This window comes from Colius striatus, chromosome 9, assembly GCF_028858725.1.
Source record: "Colius striatus isolate bColStr4 chromosome 9, bColStr4.1.hap1, whole genome shotgun sequence".
Classification (NCBI taxonomy): Eukaryota; Metazoa; Chordata; class Aves; order Coliiformes; family Coliidae; genus Colius; species Colius striatus.
The window spans coordinates 18,852,302-18,877,840 of NC_084767.1; the positions used below are offsets into that span (position 1 = coordinate 18,852,302).

General features: G+C 40.3%; 1 protein-coding gene across 2 annotated transcripts; it reads left to right on the forward strand.

The window, feature by feature from the left end:
• Nucleotides 1–601: 601 nt before the first annotated feature.
• On the forward strand, nt 602–23,180 carry RAD50 (RAD50 double strand break repair protein). Of its 2 annotated transcripts, none has more exons than XM_062002351.1 (26): nt 602–636; nt 1,649–1,825; nt 2,229–2,312; nt 2,562–2,713; nt 3,355–3,540; nt 3,690–3,894; nt 4,358–4,486; nt 5,247–5,412; nt 6,241–6,434; nt 7,002–7,208; nt 7,991–8,173; nt 8,374–8,531; nt 9,403–9,578; nt 10,248–10,485; nt 11,830–12,019; nt 12,914–13,040; nt 13,275–13,468; nt 13,770–13,880; nt 14,399–14,491; nt 14,571–14,684; nt 15,672–15,799; nt 16,625–16,849; nt 19,461–19,546; nt 19,900–20,042; nt 22,322–22,455; nt 22,752–23,180. In XM_062002351.1, the coding sequence occupies exons 2-26, from the start codon at nt 1,697–1,699 to the stop codon at nt 22,936–22,938; spliced, it is 3,939 nt and encodes a 1,312-aa protein (XP_061858335.1). In that variant the 5' UTR covers nt 602–636; nt 1,649–1,696; the 3' UTR covers nt 22,939–23,180. The 2 variants fall into 2 exon arrangements, with proteins under 2 accessions (XP_061858335.1, XP_061858336.1); XM_062002352.1 differs by lacking the exon at nt 602–636 and adding an exon at nt 985–1,028.
• The last annotated feature ends 2,359 nt before the right edge of the window (nt 23,181–25,539 follow it).

Here is a 25,539-nt window from a genome sequence, read left to right on the forward strand (position 1 = left end):
CTCCGTTCGAAGGCGGGGCTGGAAAATTTGTCTGTCGACAGGAGACCCGTCTGCTCTGACGGCGAGGGCTGGAGCTGGGGCCAGATGGAGCTTTTCCCATGCCATCGCTGCCGCACCAGCGCTGCGGGGACACCGAGCCACCGCAGCAGGCTGGAAACATCACTTTAAACCCCTCTGAATTTATCATATTACAATCGTTTTGTGTTTTTAATAAAAGCGCACTCAGCTTCTCGGCGGGGGCGCGGGAAGAGGGGACGGACAGCTGGGTGCAACTGGGGGTCCTCAGGATCGGGCGGCTGGGAGAGGTTGCTAAGAGAGGAGAGGGGCTATGAAGATGGGGAGGGAGCCTGAAAGATGGGAAGAGAGGCTGAGCAATGAGAAGTGCCCTGGGGGAAGAGCTGGTGCGGGGTTTCCCCATCGTTGCCTCCCGTACCCCCTCGCCCCACACGGCTTGTGGCAGAAACAGAAAAGCAAAGAAAATAATCCAGATGACCGGGCGTAAACAGGGCCGTAGGGGCTGGGCGGGGGGGCGATGGCAGCCCCGGGCCGGGGCCGGGGCCGGGTCCCGTCACTGCCGGGGCGTGGCGGTGGCCGCGGTGGCTGCCGGGGCGCGCGGGACGGCGGCGGCGAGCGGAGGTGACCGGGCACGGGGAGCGGGGAAGCGGCGGCGGGGAGGGGAAGGGCTGGGCTGGGTCAGGCCGGGCCGCCAAACGCCCGCGGCGGTGCTGTCGCTTCTTCTCCCTGTTAAATGTCCACCCCCGCTGCAGAGCGGGGCTCCGGGCGGGAAACTCCCGCAGCCCACCCCTGCCCCGGCAGCGGGGTTTCTCCAGGAAATGCCCTTTCCTGCCCGGTCCCCACGCCTCTGCCGCCTGCGTCCCACCGCAGCGGGGGCCTGGCAAGGCCGAGCCTCGGCGGGTCTCCCCGAGGCGCCTCGGCCGTGGCCCGCGGGAGGCCGGGGAGAACTCTCAGGGGCGAGTGAGCGACAGAGCAACGGGCTTTCAGCCGCATGAAACAGAGCTGGATTACACGTAAATACACGCTTGAGATACACATTTCCCACGGGGTAGGTAGGAGTTGCCTCCATCCACACCCCCGTGGCAGGGGCAGCTCCCACCCGTGCACAGGCCCGTAGACCCCGCCAGCCCCTCCAGCCGTGGCCAGTAAAGTCTCCTGCTTTTTTTCTTTCTCCCTGTTGTGAGTGCAAAGGCAATGCTGCGTGTCTGGAGAAAACTGAATGCGGCCCTGTGGGAAACAGAGGCGGTAGCAAAGCTCACATGATGATGGGTATTGCAGTACCAGAGTGAGTCTTTAAAGTGGAATAAAAAAATGTGGCCTCTGTTGTGTTTGGGGCATTCAGAGAGTGTAAGTGTGGTTTTCGTAATGTGGAATAACAGGTTATTTCTCCCCATTGTCTTTGATTCAGTGATAAATAGTGTGGCAGTTAACTTGGGGTTCATTAGCATCTCAGTTTAAAACAGAAAGTTTTTCCTTCATGTGTTCTGTACCTTGAGCCATAACAGGAGAGCTTTAGCAGTGTTTTTAAAAGATATTTATGATATTTTGTGATCATATAGGTGTGTTGTCAGCTTTCAGTGATACACTGTCATTTTTAATGGCTCGGGGTTTTTCACAAAGCCTTATTTTACAGGATTTATAAGATTTACACTTCTGACTTTGGAAGAGGAGTTCTGCAGAAATGTCAAAGATTGAGAAAATGAGTATCCTCGGAGTGAGGAGTTTTGGGGTGGAGGATAAAGACAAGCAAATCATCACTTTCTTTAATCCATTAACTATTTTGGTGGGACCAAATGGTGCAGGAAAAACGGTAAGGTTCACTATGTGTTTGATTTGGAACTGTAGATAGGTCTGAAAGACCTACGTCATTATTTGAATAATGATCTCTACAGAAAGGTATGAACTATTGCAAAAATCTTGCTGTTCACTGTAAATATTGTATTGTTTAGCATTATTAGATGTCTGCTTTCATGCCTGGATTTTGCAGAGCACTGATTGATATTTTTCGTAGGAAATTGATCCCAATCCCAATTAAAACTAGTTTTGCAAAGTACCATATTCTCATGATACTCAAAAACCCCAAAGTTATTTCTCTCTTCTTGCAAATTTAACTAATTTGTAACTATTTAGGCCGTTACTGTGGTTTTGCCTGTAGTCTAGCTTGATTATTCTAAATTGCCATTATAACTATATGCTTATTTCTGTTTTCTTAGACTATCATTGAATGTCTTAAATATATATCCACTGGAGATTTTCCTCCTGGCACCAAAGGGAACTCATTTGTTCACGATCCAAAGGTAAAAGTCATAGTGACTAGATTCAATCTGTGTTTACTCCTAAGTAAAACATGTAACTGCACTCAGTTATGAAAACAAGGTTGTTCAAGTTCTAGGCAGACGTGAGCTGACCATATTATATAAGTAAAAACAGAGCTGAGGAGGGGTAGAACATTACCTTCAGCTGGGGAGGCATGGATCTGTTTGGACATTGAGAAGAATTTCCCTTACTCAGTTTGGCATTATGTTGATTTCTTTTTTCCTCTAAAGGTAGCCAATGAAACAGATGTTAGAGCTCAGATTCGATTACAGTTCCGAGATGTAAACGGAGAGCTCGTAGCTGTCCAGAGGTCCATGGTCTGTACTCAGAAAGGCAAGAAAACAGAATTTAAAACACTTGAAGCTGTCATTACTAGGACAAAGTAAGTTGTCAAGTTTTCTTGTCTTCCTTTGGTATGAAGGAAGCCAGTTTGGCTTTTATGTATTTTGATGTGTAAGACAAGAGAGAACTTAAGAACGTATTCCCTGAAGTAGGTACCAGTGCTCTTAGATTAAAGCTGTGTATTTTCATCACTTTATCTGTTAGCTGTATAAAAAAATCGTATGTTTGAGAGCCACTACTTCTTACATCTGCTTACGTCTGTTAACTTTTATTTATTTGAAAGTTGTATTAATAGTGATACGGTTTGAAAGTAGCGTTGTGTGGTGGTGTATGGAGGCTTTACTTCCTTTAGCACCATTTTCAGTTTCAGATCACTGTTGGCATGTGTTTAGCTCCCGTCTCCACTATTTAGGAAATGTTTTCACTTAACTTTATTGCAGATCAGTTTTGTCCCCTGCAGTGGTTGTGCGTAGTTTTGAAACATTTCATAGTCCTATTTGACTACAAACATTGACAGTATTAAATGCATATATTAAATATGGTCATTTCTGTACTTAAAGGTTGTTATTCCTTAAGTTATTAACATCATTATGTTACATTGAGATTAACCTTTTGATAATTTACTTTTGAAAGAACTTGCTAGTAACTTCTTTGGGGGTTTTCTCTATTTGTGCTGCACAGGCATGGAGAGAAGTGCAGCCTGAGTTCCAAGTGTGCAGAAATCGATCGGGAGATGATCAGTGCCCTTGGTGTTTCCAAATCCGTGATTAACAATGTCATTTTCTGCCACCAAGAAGAATCAAACTGGCCATTAAGTGAAGGGAAGGCTCTGAAACAAAAATTTGATGAGATCTTTTCCGCAACAAGGTTTTCTATTTTACTATTAATTAAATAAAAACTGAGTAAGAAATGTGTTCTGTGATAACGTGGGTGTTAGTGAAAGTAGCTAAGGCATTGTTTCGTACATGAGTGTTGCTCTGTTGCCAGAAGGATCTGAAATTGTGTCTCTTTTCAAGGTACATTAAAGCACTCGAAACTCTCCGTCAGGTACGACAGAAACAAGGCATAAAGGTAAAAGAGTGTCAGACAGAACTGAAATACCTAAAACAGAATAAAGAGAAAGCACGGGAAATCCGGGATAATCTAAGCAATAGAGAGGCTCAACTGGCTGCTTCTAAGGAGAATGTGAAATCTATTGAGAGTCAGCTTGATCCTCTAAAGGTAATTTCTGTGATGGTTACAGTAAGACTTGAATACAAAACAGTACATAAGTACTAAAGAACACAGAAAAATGTGACAGCTGGACAAATTTCTTGATTAAAGAGACTTTTGTGTTACAGTATCTAATCCTTTGCTCTGAAGCAGAACCAGGCATACCTCCACAACCTGGCACGCACTGCTCTGATCTGTAAACAGTTATTGGAGGCTTCGGAACATAGTTTGTGAAATGCTTGTAGTGGCATTGGTTACTTAGTTTAAAATCTCTCTCAAATTTGGCTGGTAGCTAAAACTATTATAAACTGTAACTAAAAATCTGTAAGACAAAAACTGAAGGCTAGAACTTAAACTGCTTTTTTTAAAATAATATTTCATAAGAGTCACATTAAATGCATTGTATAAAACACTTGTTTACAGGATTCATAAGCCGGTGAGATATTTTACTCACAGCATTCCTCTTTCACAGAGCTCTCTGGCAGCAGTTGAACAGAATCTCATAAAAGTAATGAGGCTGGACAATGACGCAAAAGCCCTGGAGAGCAGGAGGAAGCAGATGGAGAAAGACAATCAAGATTTACAACAGAAGATGGAAAAGGTTGCCTTTTAAGTTTCACACTGCCATCCTTTCTGCTGAAGAATGAGCCTGTCTTTTGCTACCCTGTGAACTAAGTATATACTCTATTATGCGTCACATTTTGGTGAAGAACATTCTCATAGCCCATGTAGCTCACTTGGTATTATGACATTTTGCAAATGTGGCTCAACAAAGCTGTATTAGTATCTGTGTTATTCAGATTAAATTGCTTTCTGTAACTTTGCCCTCCACCATGGGCTAGTTTGCCAGGAAGGCAAATACCGACAGAAGTTTTCATAAAAGTTGTAATTACTGATAACAGTGCCCTGTGGTGTGTAACTTGAAAAAAATCTACCTCTCACTATATGTTGATGCTAGGCAGCATTTGTTTTGACCAGGGTGGGATGGCTCCCGGTGTTAATGTTACTCATAATCCTGGAGATATTTTTCTCTCTCTTAAAATGAGAAATAATTGTTAGTTTTCTGTTGTGATTGTGCCAAGGCATTTAAAACTATTTTGAAGAATTGAAAGAAATTCATGAGTGATAAAAATGTATAGTAATTTGTTTCTATCAGCCTAAGAAAAATACTTTTTCCAGTTTTGCTTGAAGTTTTTCCCTATGTCTTGACATAGAAATTCTATAGAAAGTCTGTGTGGGAGTTGTTTGTGTCTTGTTTATTGAATTCTGTTACAGTAAAAAATACACCTTTTAAAACACCATCATAAATTGGCTTATAAATTTAGTTTAAAAGCTAACTTTATTTTGTATTTGGCATACAGGTTTTTCAAGGGACAGATGAACAACTAAGGGATAGATACCAGAACCACCAGAGAACAGTGAAAGATAAGGAGAAGAGATTGTTAGACTGTAAGCGTGAATTAGATAGAGCTACTAAAGAATGCCAGCGATTTAACAGTGAGAAATCAGAACTGCTTATTGAACGAGGTACTGTAGACTTCCTCTGTAATCTTGTATCTTTTTAAGGTAATTAAGATCTGAAATGGAACCACTGATAAGAATTGAAAGGACTTGAACTGACAAAACCACTAAAATGTATCTGAGTTTGGGGTCGACTGCACAGTAAGGTGTGAGACTCACAGGTAGACAGGTCTTGGCATTGTTCTGGGGTTTCTCGTGCACTTTTTTAATTCTGCACTATAATTACAACATGTTGTACCTTTTGTCTTAAATGGATCATTCTTTATAAAAAATACTTCAAGTAGATGCTTTAGATGGCATAGATCAGTGCCAGCCTTGCAGTTTACAACACAGTAGTTTTCTGATAGCCAGATGTGGTTGTGTAAGTATGTTTTAACCAAGAAAAAGGTGAAAGCTGAATGCTTGGCATGTGCAGTATCTCAGGTGGGGGCTGGGTACTAGTCAGAGGACTTTAAGGTAATATTCTTTGATATATTGGGTGTTCTCTTTTAGATGGACTAGGAGAATTTTGGTGAAGTTGTCATGGTTGAGACACACGAAAATATATTTGCATCCAAATGTTTGGGCTTTGTATTTGTTTATCAGAATGTTTTTAGTATTTTAAGAGTCAGTCTCTTAAGTTCTTGATTTATTTCATTAATATGAACAATGTAGTTACCTGAAATAGCAATATCGCTTAAGCTACAACTTATTTTTACTCTGGAGCTTTTTGTGTTGTTTAAAAATACTTCCCTTTTGGAGACTTTAAGAAAGTAGTTGTGACTAACTTTGAATCCTAAATGTCTCTTCTGCCTCTGTTTTTGAGTGCTTGTGTCACGTTTTCTTTCCGTGAAGGTCGCCTTCAGCTGCAAGCAGATCGTCACCAGGAGTACATTGCAACAAGGGACTCGTTAATCCAGTCTCTGGCAGCACAGCTGGCCATAGATGGATTTGAGCGCGCACCTTTCAACGAAAGGCACATTACCAGTTTTCACAGGTTATTGAAAGAGAGACAGGAAAGAGATACAGAAGCTGCAAGTAATTTGATGGTAAGACTTTTGTTGCTGTTGGTGTAGTTTGTGTTGGTTAGTAGTGGTCCATGTGTGTCTTTGTGCTGCTGGGAGGAAGAATGTTGGGGGGCAAAACTGAATCCACTTTTTTTTTTCAAGAATTCTTTATTATGAGTTGCCTTAGTCTTTCTATGAGAACTGAGTTTTAGAAGCAAGAGTGGTCATCAAGCATTCTGAATTGCCAAAGCTGTTGAACAGGCAATTCTCCATATAGGTTTTCCTCAGCTGCCCTCTCATGCAGATGCATCACTGACGAGTTAAAAAACAATAAAAGAATTACAGCGGGCAGCTGGTTTAAAAATAAGCAACTTTTTTGTTGAAGTCACCATCAAATTGGAGTTACTTTCACAGAGTACTGCTGGTATGATGCATCTACATCTTTCTGTCAAAATACTTGAGCAGAAAAATTCTGGGATGTTCTAGTTACCTAATTGTTTCCATGTCTTGTATTACAGTGGCGAATATTTACGAGCTAGTGGGAAGAAGTGTTTCTAAATGTTGTTTTCCTGTGAAAAAAATGAGTATATTACTGCTGACTTCTTTCAGAGAGAATTTGCACGAAAGGAAGCAATGAAACAAAAACAGATAGAGGAAATAAGAGACAAGAAAACCGGCTTAGAAAGAACCATTGACTTGAAATCAGACATTCAAAATAAGAAACAAGTTGAGCTGAAGAATGTAAAAGAGGAATTGCAGCAGTTGGAGGGGTTTTCAGACAGAATTCTGGAGTTGGATCAGGAGATTGTCAAGACAGTAAGTTAATGTAACTGAAACATTTATGAAAAGTTTGAAGACTCTTTTACTACCCTCTCTATGCTTCATCTGTTTAGATGGTGCACCCTTTGGAGCAGAGGCTGTTCACTGCTTTGTTTTTGTGCAGCGCACACATAGAATATACTGCTGCTGCTGCTGCTGCTTTGTGAGTTACAAACAGGGTAACAGCCACAGCTGGTAATAGTGGCAGATTAGTCAGGTTTAAATTATTGGGCCAGAAGAAGATGAGCTAAAGTGCTACACTACGTGCATTTTTCCAGATAACTTGTCTGTGAGATGGACTAGTTGGTTACAAGTTTTATGCAGTGAAGTTACAAGCATTTTGCGCTTCTGTTGACCAGCTGTTTATGCCTCTGTACACAAATATGTTGGTTGTTAGCCGTGTATGAATTCAGTGCTTGACAGTGTTTCTTCATCCTTCTCACTAGGATAATTCAAATTTAATGTATGGTAGTGCTAAAATACAGAGAGTCAAACAAAATAGGAGTGAGCTTCCTGAAGCTAAATCGTGTGGTTATGGCTCATGGTAAAAGCATGAGCAACTTGGGACAATACTACATTTCTGAACAACACATCAATATCTGCTTTACTCTTCCCCATGCCAACATCATAGCCTTTGTCCCTCCTTGTGTATTCTTTATGAATCTTGGCAGTGTCATTCCTATAACAGCTAACGATACTGCTGCTCAAGAGCTTTCTTCTGTTTAGTTAGAACTTTAGTGTAATTATTTAAGTCTTCTGGGCTTTTATTTTTTGTTTAGGAACATGAGCTGGAGAAGGCTGAGAAGAACAGCAACGTAGACACCTTAGAACTGGAAGTACGAACTCTACAAAATGAGAAAATAAACTTGGACAAAGCTCTGAGGAAGTTGGATCAAGAGATGGAGCAGTTGAATCTACATACCATGACAATTACCCAAATGGAGATGCTGAAGAAAGACAAAGTAATTTTTCTATCGTTGTTTTCTAAGAGAGGGACATGTAATACAGTCCTTTCAAGATTTGTGTATTTTTCAGGTGTTTGTCAACAATCCTATGTGAAGCTTCTTCTGACTTTGTAGAAGCTGCTGACCTCGTGAACACATTGAGTGACGTAACCTTGGAGCTGTGAAAAAAAATAATTGAAAATACTTTGTTTCCCCAGGCAGACAAAGAAGAGCAGATTCGAAAAGCCAAATCAAGACATTCTGATGAGCTGACGTCACTGTTGGGATATTTTCCAAACAAAAAACAACTTGAAGACTGGCTTCATGGTAAAAATAGAAAAATCAATCAGACAAGGGACAATCTTGCTGACCTTAAGTAGGTATTAATTTATTATATTTCCATAAGTATTTATGTAATTATTACTTTAAATGTTGGAAAGTTTAATATGCTTAACACACTTGTTCATTTCTTACTGTTTTATCTGTAAAATCAAAGAACTCATCCTGCAAAATTTACATAAGCTGATAAACTTACATAGCTGAAACAGTTTGTGCTAGTTAATAAAGCCACAATATTTGTAGTATGTCAAAGGCAGCGCTAAAATCAGATAGAAAAATACTATCCTGGAACATCCTTGATTATTTTTACTAATTGTAGCTGAATGAATGTGCTTGGGGGTGGAAATTGCTGGTTGGTTGAGTTCTTAGAAATCACAGAGTAGTTAGTGATAGTATCATGAGTTCATGTGTGGTTACCTGTTTCTGAGTTCATTTGCTTGTATGAAACCATTTGTCAGAAAGTAAGTAACATCAGCACACTATGCAGTGATACACATTAAACTTCCACAAAACAAAAATTACTGCATAATTCGAAAGTATGGAACATGATTAGCAGAGTGCTACCATTCTTTGCCTAAGAGGTTCAATGGTGTCTCATAAGCAATAATTGCTGTAGGGAGAAAAGGTAGTTTTATTATTCTATGAAGTTTTGTATGGCTTTGTCATTAAAAATTAGTTTCTCATCACCAAGCATCTCAAAACCAAAGGGAATTCAAATGGAACGCTTAATACTCTACTTAGATTAACAAGAAATGAAAAATACAGATTTACTGAAAAATCATTCAGGGGAGCCGGTGAACAGCTCTGTAATACCAATTTCAGGTTAACTTCTTGTGCTTTTGTTTTTGCTTAAAAGTTTGAAGTCTTTGTTTTTTCGTAATAACAGAGATTATGCATTGATGTTTCAGTAAACGACTTTCATCAGTAGAATATCATAAAACTTACGTCACTAATGAGCTAAAGAAAAAAGAAGCAGAGTTGTCCCATCATGAAACAAAACTTTTTGACGTTTGTGGAAGCCAGGATTTTGACAGTGATCTGAACAAGCTTCAAGATGAAATTGAAAAAAGTTCAAAACAGCGTGGTAAGCTCACATACAGCTCTACTTTTTTTCGCTAAAGCTACTTTAAAATGTGAGCCGCAGATACTGAGACAGTCCGTTGCTTGTGTGGGATAAGCAATAGGCACAGAAGCTGACTTAAAGGACACTCTTACTGAATCTTAATGGTTTTTAACAGTTTTCCCTCATCTTTACTACTGTTTCTAGTTTACACTTAAGCAGGATCAGTTGTTTTAATTTGGTTAATTCTTTTATCATGTGTAGATGAAGTAACTGCTTTGGCTTACTGTGTGTGTAGGTTATGGCCTTCTCAAAGCTAAGGGATTGTTTGCGTGCTTGGACCTGACAGGTGTGAAGACCAGCACAGAACCAGCCATTTGGTGTGGGTTTGGCCTGCCAAGGCCCACTACCACCTGAAAGGAAGTAATTTCTGAAGGAAGTGCTCACTTCCACTGTTAACTACAGAGGGATGAGCATGGTTTAATAAAACACACTCATAGAATAGTTCTGGTTGACAAGGACTCGAGGAAAGGATTTAGGGCAACCTGCTGAAAGCAGGGCTGTTTTGCTTTCCTACCTATAGTATTTTGTGGGTCACAATTTTGTCTTTGTTGATGGTAAATACATATATCAGTTAGGTCTGATAATGCCCTGTTTATTCAACATAAAGTCTTTTGTTTCTTTTTAAACCAGCTGTGCTTGCCGGAGCCACTGCAGTTTATTCACAGTTCATTACACAACTGACAGAGGAGGAACGGCCGTGTTGTCCAGTTTGTCAAAGAGATTTTCCAACAGAGGCTGAACTGCAAGATGTAATTAGTGATTTACAGTCTAAACTGCGTCTTGCTCCAGACAAACTGAAGTCAACAGAGTCTGAGCTTAAAAGGAAAGAGAAAAAGCGTGATGAAATGATGAGTCTTAAGCCAATAAGGTAAAGTACTTAGCAAGCTGTTTTCTTTGAAACGCTTGAGTTTCAATTATTTCAATTATACAGACATCAAGTTGGCTTTATTTTAGGGCTAGTCACTTCGTTAAAAATGTCCCTTTGTTCAGAAAAAGATTTTGCTAGCATTTGTTCTCTGCTCATCTGGACTTTAGTATTAAACTAGTATATAATTTTGGTATTTCTAGTCCTTTGGGGCTTCTTGTGAGACTGAAGCAGAAAAAGTGGTTATATACTCACTTTCCTACAGATTATTGCCACTGTACAGGTACATTTCTCCTCCTTGTTATTTATCATGGTAATTTAAAGTTGTTTTTGTTCTTACTGAAATGTTTTTCATACCATGTCACTTCAAATATGTTTCTTAAAAATGCCAAAATGGAAACTTGGACAGGCAAAACCAGAACTGAACCTGTATCAGACACAATGATTTTTGTTGCTGGCAGTTTTGTGTGAATTAGAAATGCCTTTCTAGAACACCCTGGGTTCTACAGTGGATTCCCAAGGCCATTTATGTTTCCTTGAGATCCATCCCGGTGCTGTTCTGTCATTTGGAAATGCATCTCCGTCTCTCATGCTGATAAATCATATTAAATTGGGCTGAATTTGTTATTTTAGTTATCTAAAAAGTCTTTTTATGTTGGTTGAGGTTTTTTTGAACTTGCAAGGTAATACAATGTGTAGGTAATATTAGCAAATTAGGAGAAGGTGCCTACAGTATTTTCCAGTTTCCAGGCTGAATTAATCTATTTTTAAAGCTACAGAAATACTAGACAGACTGTTTTGTTGTAGCCTCTCTCTTCTATTTCTGTTGCCTCCCTCCAAAATGTAAGCAAATAACACTAGACCTAAAGACTTTTGTTCAGAGTTCTGTTTTTCTCCCTTACCACATGAAGAGCATTTAAACTAAGAGTAGAGTATGCAGTTTCCTGCCAGTAGGGGAAGAGGCTCTAGTCTCAAGAAGTTTGTTCTGACAAATTTGTACAATATATGTCAGAGGGCAGGCCCTTGCTTCACAAGGCCTTCACAAGAGGGCACTCTTGTACAGGGGATTTAGACCCTCTAATGAGCACTTGCTGTAATGACGTTAAAAAACAAATGAGGTTTTGTTTGCTTGTTTCCTCTCACCTGTCTAAAATGAGAAAGGTATTACCTCAGCTGAGAATGTAACATAAGCTTAATCGAACATGGGCAGTGTTAAGGGGCTACTATTTTGGCTAAATTTAGTTTTCCACTATTAAATCATATCACAGATTCTGAGGTCTTGAATGTCTTGAACTTATGCTGCTGGTTTTGACAAAGAAAATTTAATGGATTTGTATTTTATTTAAGACAAACTGTAGTTGAACTTCAAGATAAGGACATCCCAGACTTGAGGAACAAGATACAGAATGCAAACAGGGATTTAACAAGCCTAAAGAGTGAGATAGAAGAACAGGAACTGGTCTTGCACACAACTTTGTCTGAGGAGGATGGTGCCAAGGCATGTTTACAGGATATAACACTAATGGAAAGATATCAGGTATGCTTTAATTTTCTTTTAATATATAAAATTACACTCACTTACTAGCATGTAAATATGTAGCTATTCAATAATATGACAAAACTTTGAGATCTTAAGAATTTTTAAGCAAAATAAAGATAGTTTAAAAGACAGCATAACATAAGTGATCTTGGTACTAACAAAAGTTTGGTTTATTTAATGATTTTTTCTGTTGAGGACCACAGAGTCCAATGAGTTATGGTTCAGTTCTGCACTGTGGTCACTGGGAAGAGTGGTATAATCCAGAACTCAAGCACCACCACAAGTCCGCTACAGTGTGTCCACTATAATCCTCATAGTCATTACGGTGGTGTCTTCTCAGCATCTAGTCTGTGTACTTTCTGAAATCTAGTCACATATGCTTCCTTGTTGTTCACTGCCATCTGAATTACATGGTAAAGGGGAATGGATATCCTACACTTTTTCTTATTCTGCAGCAGGAGACTGTGGTGAACAGTCTTCATGCCTTTATTACCAAGACAAATTCTTTGCTCAACTGAGAGTCGGGAGATGGACAGTTAAGGGACTGAGTGCGTTTCACAGGTGGGAGATGGCAGCACCTCCTGAGGCTCCAACAATTGCGTTGTCACAAGGACAGGTAGCACATGTAACTGTTTCAAGAGGGGCTGGGGATGTCAAAAGCCCAACCATCCTTATGGACCCATTTCCTAGAGAAGTTAGAAGTTCCAATTTCCAGCAAGCTGTCAGATAATTCCAGCTAACAATAAGACATTGCTCCAGCAGAGGAGATAGTTGTGAAGGTCTTGAATCATTTTTGTCTCAAACCCCAAGCTGCTGCTTCTGTGCCAAAGATAAAAAATGTATCGTTTAACACTAATACAATAGTAATAGTACTTTTCCTCGTACTTTCAGACTGATATTAGGGATGTTGAACGAAAAATTGCTCAGCAGGAGGCTAAGCTGCTAGGGGTCGATTTAAATAGAACTGTTCTACAAGTAAGCCAAGAAAAACAAGAGAAAAAACACTTGTGGGATACAGGTAGGTCATACAAAACTAGCACTGCATTTTTCTATTGAAAATAATTTTCCAAACGTCCTGACATAAAAAATTTAGTGTATTTATTTTACATTCTGAAATAAATGTATTATAGTAGTTTGTTGGTTTGAGCTTTTGAGGTCACATTAACTAAATGTAGAGTTCAATTTTCATAAGAAAGACTATGTTTTTAATAACAAATTGACTGTTTCACTCTGCGTCTGTTTTCATCTGTAGTTACTAGTAAAATTGAGCTAAATCAAAAACTCAAGCAAGACCAGCAAAATCAAATTCAGCAGCTAAAGAGTACAGTTAATGACCTCAAAGCAGAAAAGCTTCAGATTTTCAGCAGCATGCAGCGTCGTCGGCAGCTGGAGGAACAAACGGTGGAATTAACCACTGAGGTTCAATCCTTGTGCAGAGAGATCAAGGTAGGAAATAATCTTAATTATTTAGCCCTTAGGTTTATTGTCCTGGGAAAAAAAATAATCTTGTTAATATTTAACATTTGTTTGTAATCATAGCAAAGAATATGGTTTTTTAAATGTTTGTCCCGTGCTGCTGTTTCATATCTCTGGGAATTTCAGAACTTTTTTAACACATAATTTTACATACTTTTTTAAAATACAAACACAAAAAAAAGGAAGACATAACCAGAAGAGGTTTTTTAACCAGTTGAAAAAATGTTGATTTTTAAGAAAATAAAAAGGACTTTCTCCCACTACTTTCCAGGAAGCGAAAGAACAGGTATTGCCTTTGGATTCAACTTTAGAAAAGCTGTATCAGGAGAAGGAGGACCTAGTCAACAAAAGGACTGCAAGTAATAAAGAAATTCAAGAAAAGGTTGGTTTGGTTTTGACATAGCTGGGAGGCAGAAATATATATTGGTTTTCAGGCACGGATGGAATCTGTGGCCATGAGTTTGCTTTCAGGAATCAGCAGTGACTTCAGCAAATGCTTTAAATCTGTGGAACTTGTAGGGAAGCAGAGGAACAAAACCAAGTCAGGAGATAGACTCAATTGTCACTAACCTTTGGCAGTCTTGTCAAAAGGCTTCTAGGGACATTTGGCAATGTTTAGTGACCAATGTTATTAAAAGCCCTTCCTAATTGATCTAAGGGAAATAGAGAGAACAACTGTAACCTGTCCTTGCTAAGAGGCAAATCTGTTTTTCTCAGGTGAAGTGGCTCTCTTGTGTAAGTGCAAATTAGTGATTTTACCACTTGCCTTGCAAAACATTCTCATGGTGTCTGGGTTTCAAAAGCTGAAGGCTTCATTAGTAAATTCATCTGTTTCTTGATACAGAGTGTACCAGTTCATGGATATAAGACTGCATTTCATGTGAAATCTTTTCCCTGCAGATAAATGTCATAAAAGAGAAAGTTAAAGATATAAACAAGTACGCAAAAGAAATTGAAAACTATATTCAACAAGGAAAAGATGACTACAAAAAGGTAACCTCAAAAGCAATTGTAAGAGATTGACATTAAGAGCACTTCAGTGTTTAAACCATATACCATTTTATTTCTTTAGCAAAAGGAGTCTGAATTTGAAGAAGTAAATTCTCAATTAGCTGCCTGTGAGAAACAGAAGGAAAAGATAAGTAAAGAGATGGAAATGATTCGACAAGATATTGACACTCAAAAGGTAGATTCATTGATGCATTATGGTGAAGTGTACGTTGCATAGTTGAAGTAATTTATGGTTTTGGTTTAAGTCTACCTAGGTCTGTAGTGGTACAAGGTTTGTCTCCTGATTTACTTGATCAGTCATTAGTCAGAATAGCTGCTATACATGCGTGAGACTGAAAAAAGTCTTGAGATTTGTATATGTGAAAGTAGATGCATTTTAGAAAACTTCTGTCTCTAACAGTCATTTTCTGGTGTTGGGACAACAGCCAGCATTTTCAAAAGCAATCTTTGTGTAGAGAATACCTCTGAAATAAGGCTGCTGTGAGGTGTTTCTAATTGCAGATGCCAAAAGTTGTTAGTTACTCCAGATTTTGTCATGTACTTTAAATTCTTGTGTATGTATTTCAGATACAGGACAAAGGGTAATGGGAAGGAGCTGGAACACAAAAAGTTCCGTTTAAGCATAAGGAAAAACTATTTCACTGTAAGGGTGAGGGAGCCCTGGCACAGGCTGCCCAGGGAGGGTGTGGAGTTTCCTTCTATGCAGATTTTCAAAACCCACCTGGATGCGTTCCTGAGTGACCTGATCTAGGTGGACCAGCGTCTGCAGGGGGGTTGAACTAGATGATCTCTAAAGGTCCCTTCCAAGCCCTACCATTTTGTGGTTCTTTGTAGGAAAGATGACTTTCCCCATTCTACCCGACAACTTAATGACTAACTTGTAGAACTAAGATGAGGGACTTTGTTAAATCTCGTCCTAAATTACTTGCCCTGTTTGACACATTAATATTCACCCAGATCACTCTTTTGTGTGCCTGTGACAATAAATACTGCTAATTTACAGTATACCCTATTCATAGCACAAGTTCTCAGTGTGATATTTTTTGTGGTTGTCGATTGCTTTATGCTTTAGCATGTTTCGGAGTTGTGCAGAGCTCATGCTTTGTAATCGAGAATCAATATACTGAAACATTACACAACTTCTTGCATTCTGTGGCAATAGATACAGGAAAGGTGGTTAGAGGATAATCTGACTTTGAGGAAACGGAATGAAGAGCTAAAAGAAGTTGAAGACAATATAAAACAACTTGTGAAGGAGATGGGAGAAATGAAGGTCCCACAAATGAGAAAGTAAGCATCTTCAAAACAGAGACAGTATGTTTTGCACAAGACTGAATACCTGAGTGCTATACAAACTGTGCTGTAGTGTGTTTCCTGGTACACCTTTCTCCCCAGTCACAGACCAGTTCCTTCTTCAGATTGAGTTTTGTATATTATCCCATCACTTTATGCTGTCATGATGGGATAATATGCAATGATGACTCAATGAAATTCTGTAGTGCTTCTAGCTAGAAATACGTTTATGTGCCCATACTTGTTTTGATCTAATCCATGGGGGGGGGGGGGTTATGATTTCCACTGCTAAATCCACATTTTAAAAAATACTGCATGAATCTGGATAAGAATACTTAGTTTTCATTTTCCATCTACTCACAGCAGCAAATTTTATGTTTACTTTAGTAATTTAATTGTTAGATAATAAACACACTTGAAAAGAAATTAGCCCTATCCAGGTTCTTAAGTGTAAGCTATTTATTTCAATCTCTGGACGTTATCCAATTAATTAATATTATTTCATTCAGCACCCTAATTTGATTCCACCTATGAAATTAGTTATTTTAGGTGTTTCTACTTGTGGCACTTTGGCATTCAAATTTGGTAACTTGCTTCTTGCACTCAGAATAGTGGTTTTAATATGTCCTTACATACTTCAATATTTTTACTTCAATAGTGTCTTAATTTAAGTGACATTAGGACTGTAATTTTCACTGTTACAGACTTTATAGTGGCAATATATTGAGCTACTGTCTAACATAAACTCAGAATAAGAACCCTGATTAAAAAATTGTGAAACACTATGTACAAAAGACTTGTGTATCGATTATTATTCCACAGTGAACAAAAGCATTTAGAGGAGAAAATAGAAGCTCTGAAAAGAAACCATCATGTTGCACTTGGCCGACAACATGGATTTGAGGAAGAGATTGTTCGTTTTAGAAAGGAACTTCAAGAGCCACAATTTAAAGATGCAGAGGAGAAATATAGGGAGATGATGATTGTTATGAGAACAACAGAGTTAGTGAACAAGGATCTGGACCTTTACTACAAGGCTCTTGATAAGTAAGTGTTGTCATAAGAGTGTAATTCTTGAGTGTTTCAGGCTTTATTACTATTCATAACTTTGATGCAAAAGCAGCTTTCGGTTTCGGGCTTCTGGGGGTAACTTAGAAATAGTAAATTGCTGTAATTCTTTGAGATATTTAATTATTTGTCTTTATAAATTCAGCCATATAAATATTAGGATAACTTAACAGGGTACACCTTTTTAAGTAAATTTATGAAAATATACTACAAAGTGCATAGGATTGGTAGGGTGTAGGAAACTTGTAAGTTAATGTATATAATATGAATAATGCAAATACACTGATGGTAATAACTAGAGTTTCATATAGTCACAAATATGTCCAGTGATCGTTTTAGTTTTGTTCGCAATTCTCTGTGACACCTGTTTTGAGTTATGGTTGTATGTATTAGGACTCGTGTTTGCAATGCAGCAGTTCAAGTTGAGAAAGATAATAGTGAGTGAATCCAACATATCACCCACCTGTGCCTTCTGTGCTAAATTCTTGGCCAGAAATAGTCTTCAGTTGTGTTGCCTGTGGTGGTTAGAGAATGTCCAGACAATAAAGACGTTCAACAGGTTTTGTATGAAAACCTGTAGAAGAGGCAGTGGAGCTGCAGACTATTACAGGATACACAATGGATAATTGGGAGAATGTGTCTTAAAAGTCTTATATGTTATCTCAAAGTATAAAAACCCCACAGCATGAGTTTAGAAAAAGTGAAATCTATGTTTAAATCTTTCGTTATTAATCCAGGTCTTTCTTGCATGGCCCCTCATACTGCTTTCATTTCTGTAGCAGTATATTTTAGTATTTTCTGAGTTTATCTTACCATGAAAAAGTGATGCCAAGTAGATTTCTTGTTCCCCATGATCTTCTCAGGTAAACAGTAGTGTTTTCATTACAGAATATTACAGTACACTGGTGCTTTTAGCCTTTTTTCCAGTGTGGGTGGTTTTGTGCTTGTAGAGACGACAAGATCAAAAGAAACACATCTTGCATTTGATGGAAAGTGTAGTAAACTTCGTTTCTGCTTCCTCTGGAAGCTTATTTTCTAGTCTTGGACTGACTGGCCAAAAACAGTGCCTCAAAATTTGTAAACATACAGAGTAAAACATATGTGTCTCTAAAAAGCCTTGTATGTTCGGCTATACTGATGGGATTGCAACGTGCTATTGCAGCTTGATGGACAATGGGGAAGGGCCTAGGAATTGGTGGCTACGTTTCAGAAAATACAAAACTGGTGCTCAGTGTCAGAAAGATAGACTGAATGTTAGGAACAAAAAAAAAAGAGAAAGAAAGAGAAACATTTTGGCCACTGTAAGAATTCCCAATACAGCCATGTCTGGAATATAGTGTGGAATTTTGTTCTGTGTTAGAAGAGGCCTGGAAGGGCTGGGAAAAGGAGCACAGGAGAGCAGTAATGGGGTTGAGGGTGCAGTGTGACAGTCAAAAAGAGAAGCAAAGTAGATGAGAACTTTCCAAGATGAAAAGACAGTCTGGAGGAACCCTGTTTTAAGCAGTTTTAATGATAAAACAAAATTTAATAAAGCTAAGCATAGTATTAGAATGTAATCTAGAGCTAATTTTGCGAAGACCTAAGTTGTTCAGAGCATGTATAATTCTTCCCTTTCAGCACAAATGGAAATGCACTCCAAGAATTTCCCTTTTAGAATTCAGAATCTTTTGGTATGGTATCAAGTCATCTATTGTTTCTATTTAAGGCAAAACAGGAAATCAGTCTTGTAATTTCAAGAAAAATAGATAAGCATCACTTATTGGTAATCGTCTGAAAAATCGGTGAGACAAAATGTTAACTCTAATGGCCAGAGACTGAAGGCTGTATCTGTAGCTGGGAAAACCAACATTTTGGGTCCTCTGTGCTATCGGTTGATCTTTCTTGACTTTATGGTACTTATTGATGAGGAATGCATTCTTGGGTTTAATTAAGTAAATAGTTTAAAACACTCTCTTCTTTCTTCAGACTTAACAAATCCCGTTAGAGTTGATACCCATTAGAGTATCCCCCAGGACAGGTGGAAATACTTGCTCTAAGAGTATCTGTAAAAGTCCATTTCAAAGGTATATTTTATTTCCACCTTTTTTTTTTTTGAAAGAAGACATTGGCATAAATTACAGGAGCAGTTTTTTATTTTCATTACAGAGTACTTTTTCTTTAAAAAGCCAAGTTAGAAATGCCTTGCCCTGCTGAGGCCCAGTTCTTCTCATTGTTGGGAGACTGTGCCAATGAGTAACGCTACTGTTGGTTTGGAAGACTAAATGTCAGATTTGTCTTCTTGGTGTTAGTCTGAAAGTGTACCTCATGCATAAATTGTAACTCTCTTTAAAAGTCTGGTAAAGTGGCTCTCCATTGAGTGACTGCAAATCTTCCTGTCTTCGTTACTCCTACTGCTTGAGACTGGGCTGTTTGTGTTTACAATAGACCGTGGTCAGTCTTTAGATACCTCTGCATTCAAAACTAGTATTTATTCTATTTTCAGTAAAAGTATTCAGGGAATGGAAAGGGAGCTGCTGCCCTCCTGAAAGGTCCTGTAGTCCATAGCAGTCCATGATGGAACCCGTAACAATTTTCATTTTTTCTTCTTCAGAGCAATAATGACATTTCATAGCATGAAGATGGAAGAGATCAACAAAATAATTCGTGACCTTTGGCGAAGCACCTACAGGGGACAAGGTCTGTAGTTTTGGTTTATTTTTGCCCATGTGTATCCATTTGGTGTCGAGCACTGCTTATAGAAGAGTGTTCATTCTAAGTATTGAAAATCCAGGATCTGAAAATAAAATAGAGTTAATTTTCCCTTTTCCATGTTTTCCAGAGATCTTTACCTTGGTTTCCTTGAGACAGGGGAACTGCACAAGTTCATTTGTTCAGTTTTCTGAAAAATTAATGTCAAAGATGTGTCTATTAGTGGGAGTTCTGAATAGAATTTTTGTGGCTGCTGCCTGTTCCACCTCTCAGCTCCTGTTAGCCTTACGGTATTTTTAAAGTTTTCTGATAATGTAAAAATCATCTCCTTCCACTTCCAGATATTGAATATATAGAAATCCGTTCTGATGCAGATGAGAATGTCTCAGCCTCTGATAAAAGAAGAAGTTACAATTACAGAGTAGTGATGATAAAGGGAGATACAGCACTGGACATGCGAGGAAGATGCAGTGCTGGGCAAAAGGTAAGAGCCTTTTCTTTTCAGTACATGGTAAACAGGGTTCCGAAGACTGATGTGGGTGAGTGCAGGAGGGCAGCTGTTCTGAAGTGAACCTGAAGGACAGGTGGCTCCAGCCCCAGTTCACAGTTCTGTATTGATTTCCCTTCACTGTGTCTGGATTTTGCTGACAGTATGCAATATGCAATTCTGAATGTCTGAATGCTATCTTGGGGTGCCAAAATCCATTGTTTCAGTTGGGGACTGGGCTGAGTCCCTGCAGAAGTGAAGGGTTCAACTTCCCTCTCTCTCCTCAAGTTCAAGTTCTCCCAGTCTGTCTCTTGCTAGAGAGGTTCCCACAGCTTTGGGCTGTTGAATTGCTCCCATAGTTCTTCCTTCCTGAGGATGGCCCTTGGTCTTTTCACAACTGCATCTACCTCTGAGTGTGGTAAGATCTCTTTTTCTCCAAGTTACAGTACTGTTCCCTTACTGCTGAGTTGGCTCACGTCACCAAATGCCATACCGTGTCATACGTTCAGGCATTGCATTTCATTCTGTCCCCTCTGTGTTGGCCACTGTCTCTGCAGTCTGGCCAGTCAGCTCTCGGTGCTTTAATAATACACACTGGCCAAGTGGCTGGGTATCACACCTGTATCACTGAGTGCCAGTGCTCATAGTTAACCAAACGACTTTCACGTGTTGGGGCTTGAAAGTTGTTGTTTCCACCTGTTACGTTACAACAGAGTATCTAAAATATTCCTAAGCAAGAGAAGAGAACCAGCCTCTTCCATCCATCTCCAAAATCACCATCTGTACTTTTTTAAAGAGATGAGATATGGAGAAAAAAAACCGATAATACTTGTAGCCATTTGATACTTGGCATGGTGGTTATGCAGCTTGGGTAATCAAAGCTACCTGCAGCATCACAGGAGGAAACTGCTTCTTCCTTAGATGAACCATTTCCACCAGAACAAGCCGTCTTCCTGAACGCAGAGATAGTAGAAAGGGGCAAAAGTGCCCTTCCCCACTGGAACACTTTGTGCCCATCCTTTGTGCCTGCTGTGCACATAGTGTGTAAATAGTCCGGGAGAGCTCTGCCCAACCTAAGGCTGGCTGTGCCACGGCCCAGCACCAGCACGCTGCTCTATTGAAGGGGGAGTACATTCTCCTTCCTCTTCTGCAGTGGTAGCTGGAGCTTTCTGGCTCCCTTTCTTCAGCAGTTGCTGAAAGGGCTATGATGGCAACAGATTTAGCTCTCTGATGTTGAGATAGAATCGCCATTACCTGAAATGACAAACTGCCTCCTGCCTTACCTCCAGAGCAGCTAGAGCTCCGCTGTTGCTTACTCCAGCAGAGCTTCGCTGGCAGCCAGGCCTTTTCCATGGCCAGATGATACAGACAGTAGTAGAAAATCAAATCAAGGAGTGGAGCAAAAGATAGGCAATAATTTTAAGTACATATAGCAATAGAATCATGACAGGATATTTCCTGAGAAGATGAATGCTGTGTTGTTACTTGAATACGAAAAATGCTGTCAATTCAATTCCTACCTGAGGGTAGGTGTGTACTTGGTTTTGAAAATTCCATACTAATTTGGGGGGGAAATCCAAATGTTATAAAACAGCAGTATAGGCAAAAGTGTGTCCTCTCCTCCTGTAGTCTAGGATGAGTCCTATGTAAATGAGAGTGAAACTGCTCATCATTTCTTAGCTTATATTCTGAGAATTCTTCTTTGATTGTGAGCTGTGATGCCAGCAGTCGTGATAATTGGAAAGTACTTTGACAGCACAGTTTCCATTGAGTGTTTTGTCATTTTCACCAGTTCAGGAGATCTAGCAATAATATGATTAGGCATGTTAATACAAAACTAATGCAAAAGGTGGCAAATCCTGCTGTCTTCAGTTTTAGCAAGTAGTCAGAAGTTCAATAGCTCCAACATGGTGACAGGCATGTGGATTTGCACCGTCCCTGGTGCAGTAGGGTGAGGCTTGAACAGAGCTGGGGGATAATGCAGATGGCAGCGTCATAGCATCTTTACCTCAGATTGGAATCCTCACTTCCAGTGTCTCCTGAATTTTTGAGTATTTGGCTTCCAACAGTACTTTGTGGAGTGGATATTTCCATTCAGACTTGAAGTTTCAGTGTAGTTGGCGGCACAACTAATTAATTACTGTCATTTTGTGAACATGTTGTGTAAACTTCAGTCACAGTTTGTAGTGACATTTAAAATGGCATGTTACGTGTCATTCATCCATGAACGCTTTGGAGAGTGAGGTTTTGGTGGTGTTTTCTGTTTTTTCCCTTAGGTGCTTGCTTCTCTTATTATTCGTCTTGCTCTAGCAGAAACATTCTGTCTCAACTGCGGCATATTGGCGCTAGATGAGCCTACCACCAATCTTGATCGGGAGAACATAGAGTCCCTTGCACATGCTCTGGTGGAGTAAGTGATCTCTTCTTGTGGAGCTTGAAGAGAGATATTTTTCAATGTTAATAGCAGTCAGAAGTAAATTATATTTTAACTTGACTTTGTTGGCATCCAGCAGTACACTGAGATCCCCTCTCCTTTATCTGGAGGGCTTTTTCTGTTGGTAAAAAGTTGGGGATCTGCATTGGGTTGCTTCATGGTTCGTGTAATTTGTTATCAATAGTTAAATATTTTTGTGCTATGTGTTCACAAGTTCTCTCATACTGCAGTGTGATTTAGATAAACACACACTAAATAATATCTCTTTGCAGAATAATAAAAAGCCGCTCGCAGCAGCGTAACTTTCAGCTTCTGGTGATAACCCACGATGAAGATTTTGTTGAACTTCTGGGCCGTTCCGAATATGTGGAAACATTCTACAGGATAAAGAAGAACATCGACCAGTGCTCTGAGATCATGAAATGCAGCGTCAGCTCCCTAGGCTCATACGTTCATTAGAGTGCCAAGTGATTACGTAGGACAGCCTGGCTTAGCTGCCAGACTCGATAGAGCTCAAATGAAGTACCTGGAAATACAATTCCTTCACACCATCTGCCCCTGAAGTTTCGTAACAATTTTAGCTAGTCTGAAACTATTACTTTTATACTTAATGTCTTCCTGCATATATCTGTGCCTGGGTTTAAGAATCACCATGATTTGGAAGAATTGAAACAAATACAACACAATTAAACTTTTACATGTATTTTGTGCTTTAAAAGTGAAACTAAAATTGTGCTGTTCTTGGCATACATCTGGTCAGGAGCTCCTGATGCAGCCTCCTTGAAACAGCTGCACTCTGGCAGCAGAGCAGGGCTTACTCTCTGTGCTTCACAGGGCAAGGTCAGGACTGATTTGTCTCTGTCTGCTCAAGGTGTGTTCACAGCTACCCTCCTTGTCTACACAAAATTCACAAGCTTTCAAGAGAAAGAACTTTTGCCACTTTCTCTACAAGGTAACATTAGCTGAAAGGCAGAATCTTCACAAAGTTTAACAGCTTGCTTTAGAATAAGAGAAGTCCCATCTCTAACTCAATGAATGAGTGAATGGATGACAGAAGCATCTTTTTACCAAATGCTCTTTGCTTACTGTCATTGACCTCTCTGCTGCTTTAGGTAATGACAGGAGAATTATGTTATATTCAGATTCTCTATGAGATACAATCCAGAAATGCCCTTGCGAGTTAATTTGCATTGATGCTGAGCTTCACCTGTACCACTCCGGTCTTCCTGAAGCTCCTTCCCTTCATAGAACCGCAACTGAGGGCCCTGCAGAGCACAGGCCAGAGGGAACCTGCTGCACAGTTGGGCTGACAATGGGAAGCTGACAGCGATGTCACTGCAGTGTGCAAGGGGCCTGATAATCACAGCTCCTGAGGTTGCAGACAAGGGCTCCTCAGCAGCACGCCTTGCAGCTTCTGAAGCCATGCCAGCCCTGAGGGATGTCATTTCTGGGTAACCAAGCCAGGGGCGCCGCTTCTACCTTCAACTGTGGGTACTGGGTACAAGTCCACAAGCAGGAGACGGAATTGTGACCAAAGCTGTTTCAGAGGAAGGCTCCTTAAACCACTGTGGAAAAGAGGTTAATCTCAGCAATGTCTGGACATTTGCTTTAGGGAAATAGGGGCACGAGCCTGAGAATGTTGCAGGCTGCCTACACAGAATCACAGAATCTGAAGGGTTGGAAGGGACCTTGAAAGATATCCAGCCCAACCCCCCTGCCAGAGCAGGACCACCTACAGTAGGTCACACAGGGACTCGTGGGTTTTGAATGTCTCCAGAAAAGGAGACTCCACAACCCATGTGGACAGCCTGTTCCAGTGCTCCATGACCCTCACAGTGAGGAAGTTCTTCCTTGTATTTCTTTGGAACCTCTTATGTTCCAGCTTATACCCATTGCACCTTGTCCAATCATTGGACATCATTGAGAAGAGCCTGGCTCCATCCTTCTGATACCCACTCTTTATATATTTGTAAGTATTAATGAGGTCACCCCTCAGTCTCCTCCAGGCTGAAGAGCCCCAGCTCCCTCAGCCTTTCATCATAAGGGAGATGCTCCACTGCCTAATCATCTTTGTGGCCCTGTGCTGAGCTCTCTCCAGCAGCTCCCTGTCCTTGAACTGAGGGGCCCAGAACTGGACACAATATTCCAGATGTGGTCTCACGAGTGCAGAGTAGAGGGGGAGGAGAACCTCTCTTGACCTTCTGCCCACAGCCCTTCTAATACACCCCAGGATGCCATTGGCCTTCTTGATCACAAGGGCACATTGCTGGCTCATGGTCATCCTGCTGTCCACCAAGACCCCCCGGTCCCTTTCCCCTGCACTGCTCTCTAAGACTTCATTCCCCAACCTGTACTGGTACATGGGGTTAGTCTTTCCCATATGCATGACTCTACACTTGCGCTTGTTGAACTTCATTAGAACTCCAGCCTGTCCAGATCTCATTGAATGGCAGCACAGCCTTCTGGTGTGTCAAGCCACTCCTCCCAGTTTAGTATGGTCCTTGCCCTTCAGCAGGCAGAAGTCCCTTTTTCACAACTGCCCCAGGACTGAAGCAAGGAAAGGAGCAGGAGTGTGGGCAAAGCTGGCAGGGCCAGGCAGGGCCCAAGGCCAGTTGAGCACCACAGACAGAAACAGCCTCGAGGCCTTTGCCCCTTCAGCCTCCTGCGTGGCCCGAGGGATGGGTGGACTTGGCAATAGATGCCTTAAAGGGTAATGCCAGAAATTGAGCACTTGAACTGAGGATTAATTCCACCTGAATTTTCTGAAACTGCAAGTCACTAGAGTCAGGGTGGCCCCAGTCATCGGGAAACCACGCAAAGATAAGCGAATGAATGGGACTTCCTAGCAATTACGCTCTTTACCAATCCCCTAAAAAAGCAATTAACACCAAACTGGTGAGGGGGGAGAGAAGGCAAAGGAAAATGCTGCAAGTGCTGCTAATGTGCATTACGTTTGCAGTTTTAAATGAGAAGCTTCACTGACTCTAGTACTACTTCCTGAAGGGGAATTTTGTTAAAGATACAATCAACAGAAAAAAATGACTTTGAATTTTCAAATTT

Excerpts from the sequence above, each read along its gene's own strand:
- RAD50 (XM_062002351.1), top strand. The coding sequence starts at position 1,697 with ATGTCAAAGATTGAGAAAATGAGTATCCTCGGAGTGAGGAGTTTTGGG. Across the intron at positions 6,435-7,001 it reads AAGCTGCAAGTAATTTGATG|AGAGAATTTGCACGAAAGGA; the intron begins GTAAGACTTTTG and ends GACTTCTTTCAG. Across the intron at positions 12,020-12,913 it reads CACTAATGGAAAGATATCAG|ACTGATATTAGGGATGTTGA; the intron begins GTATGCTTTAAT and ends TCGTACTTTCAG.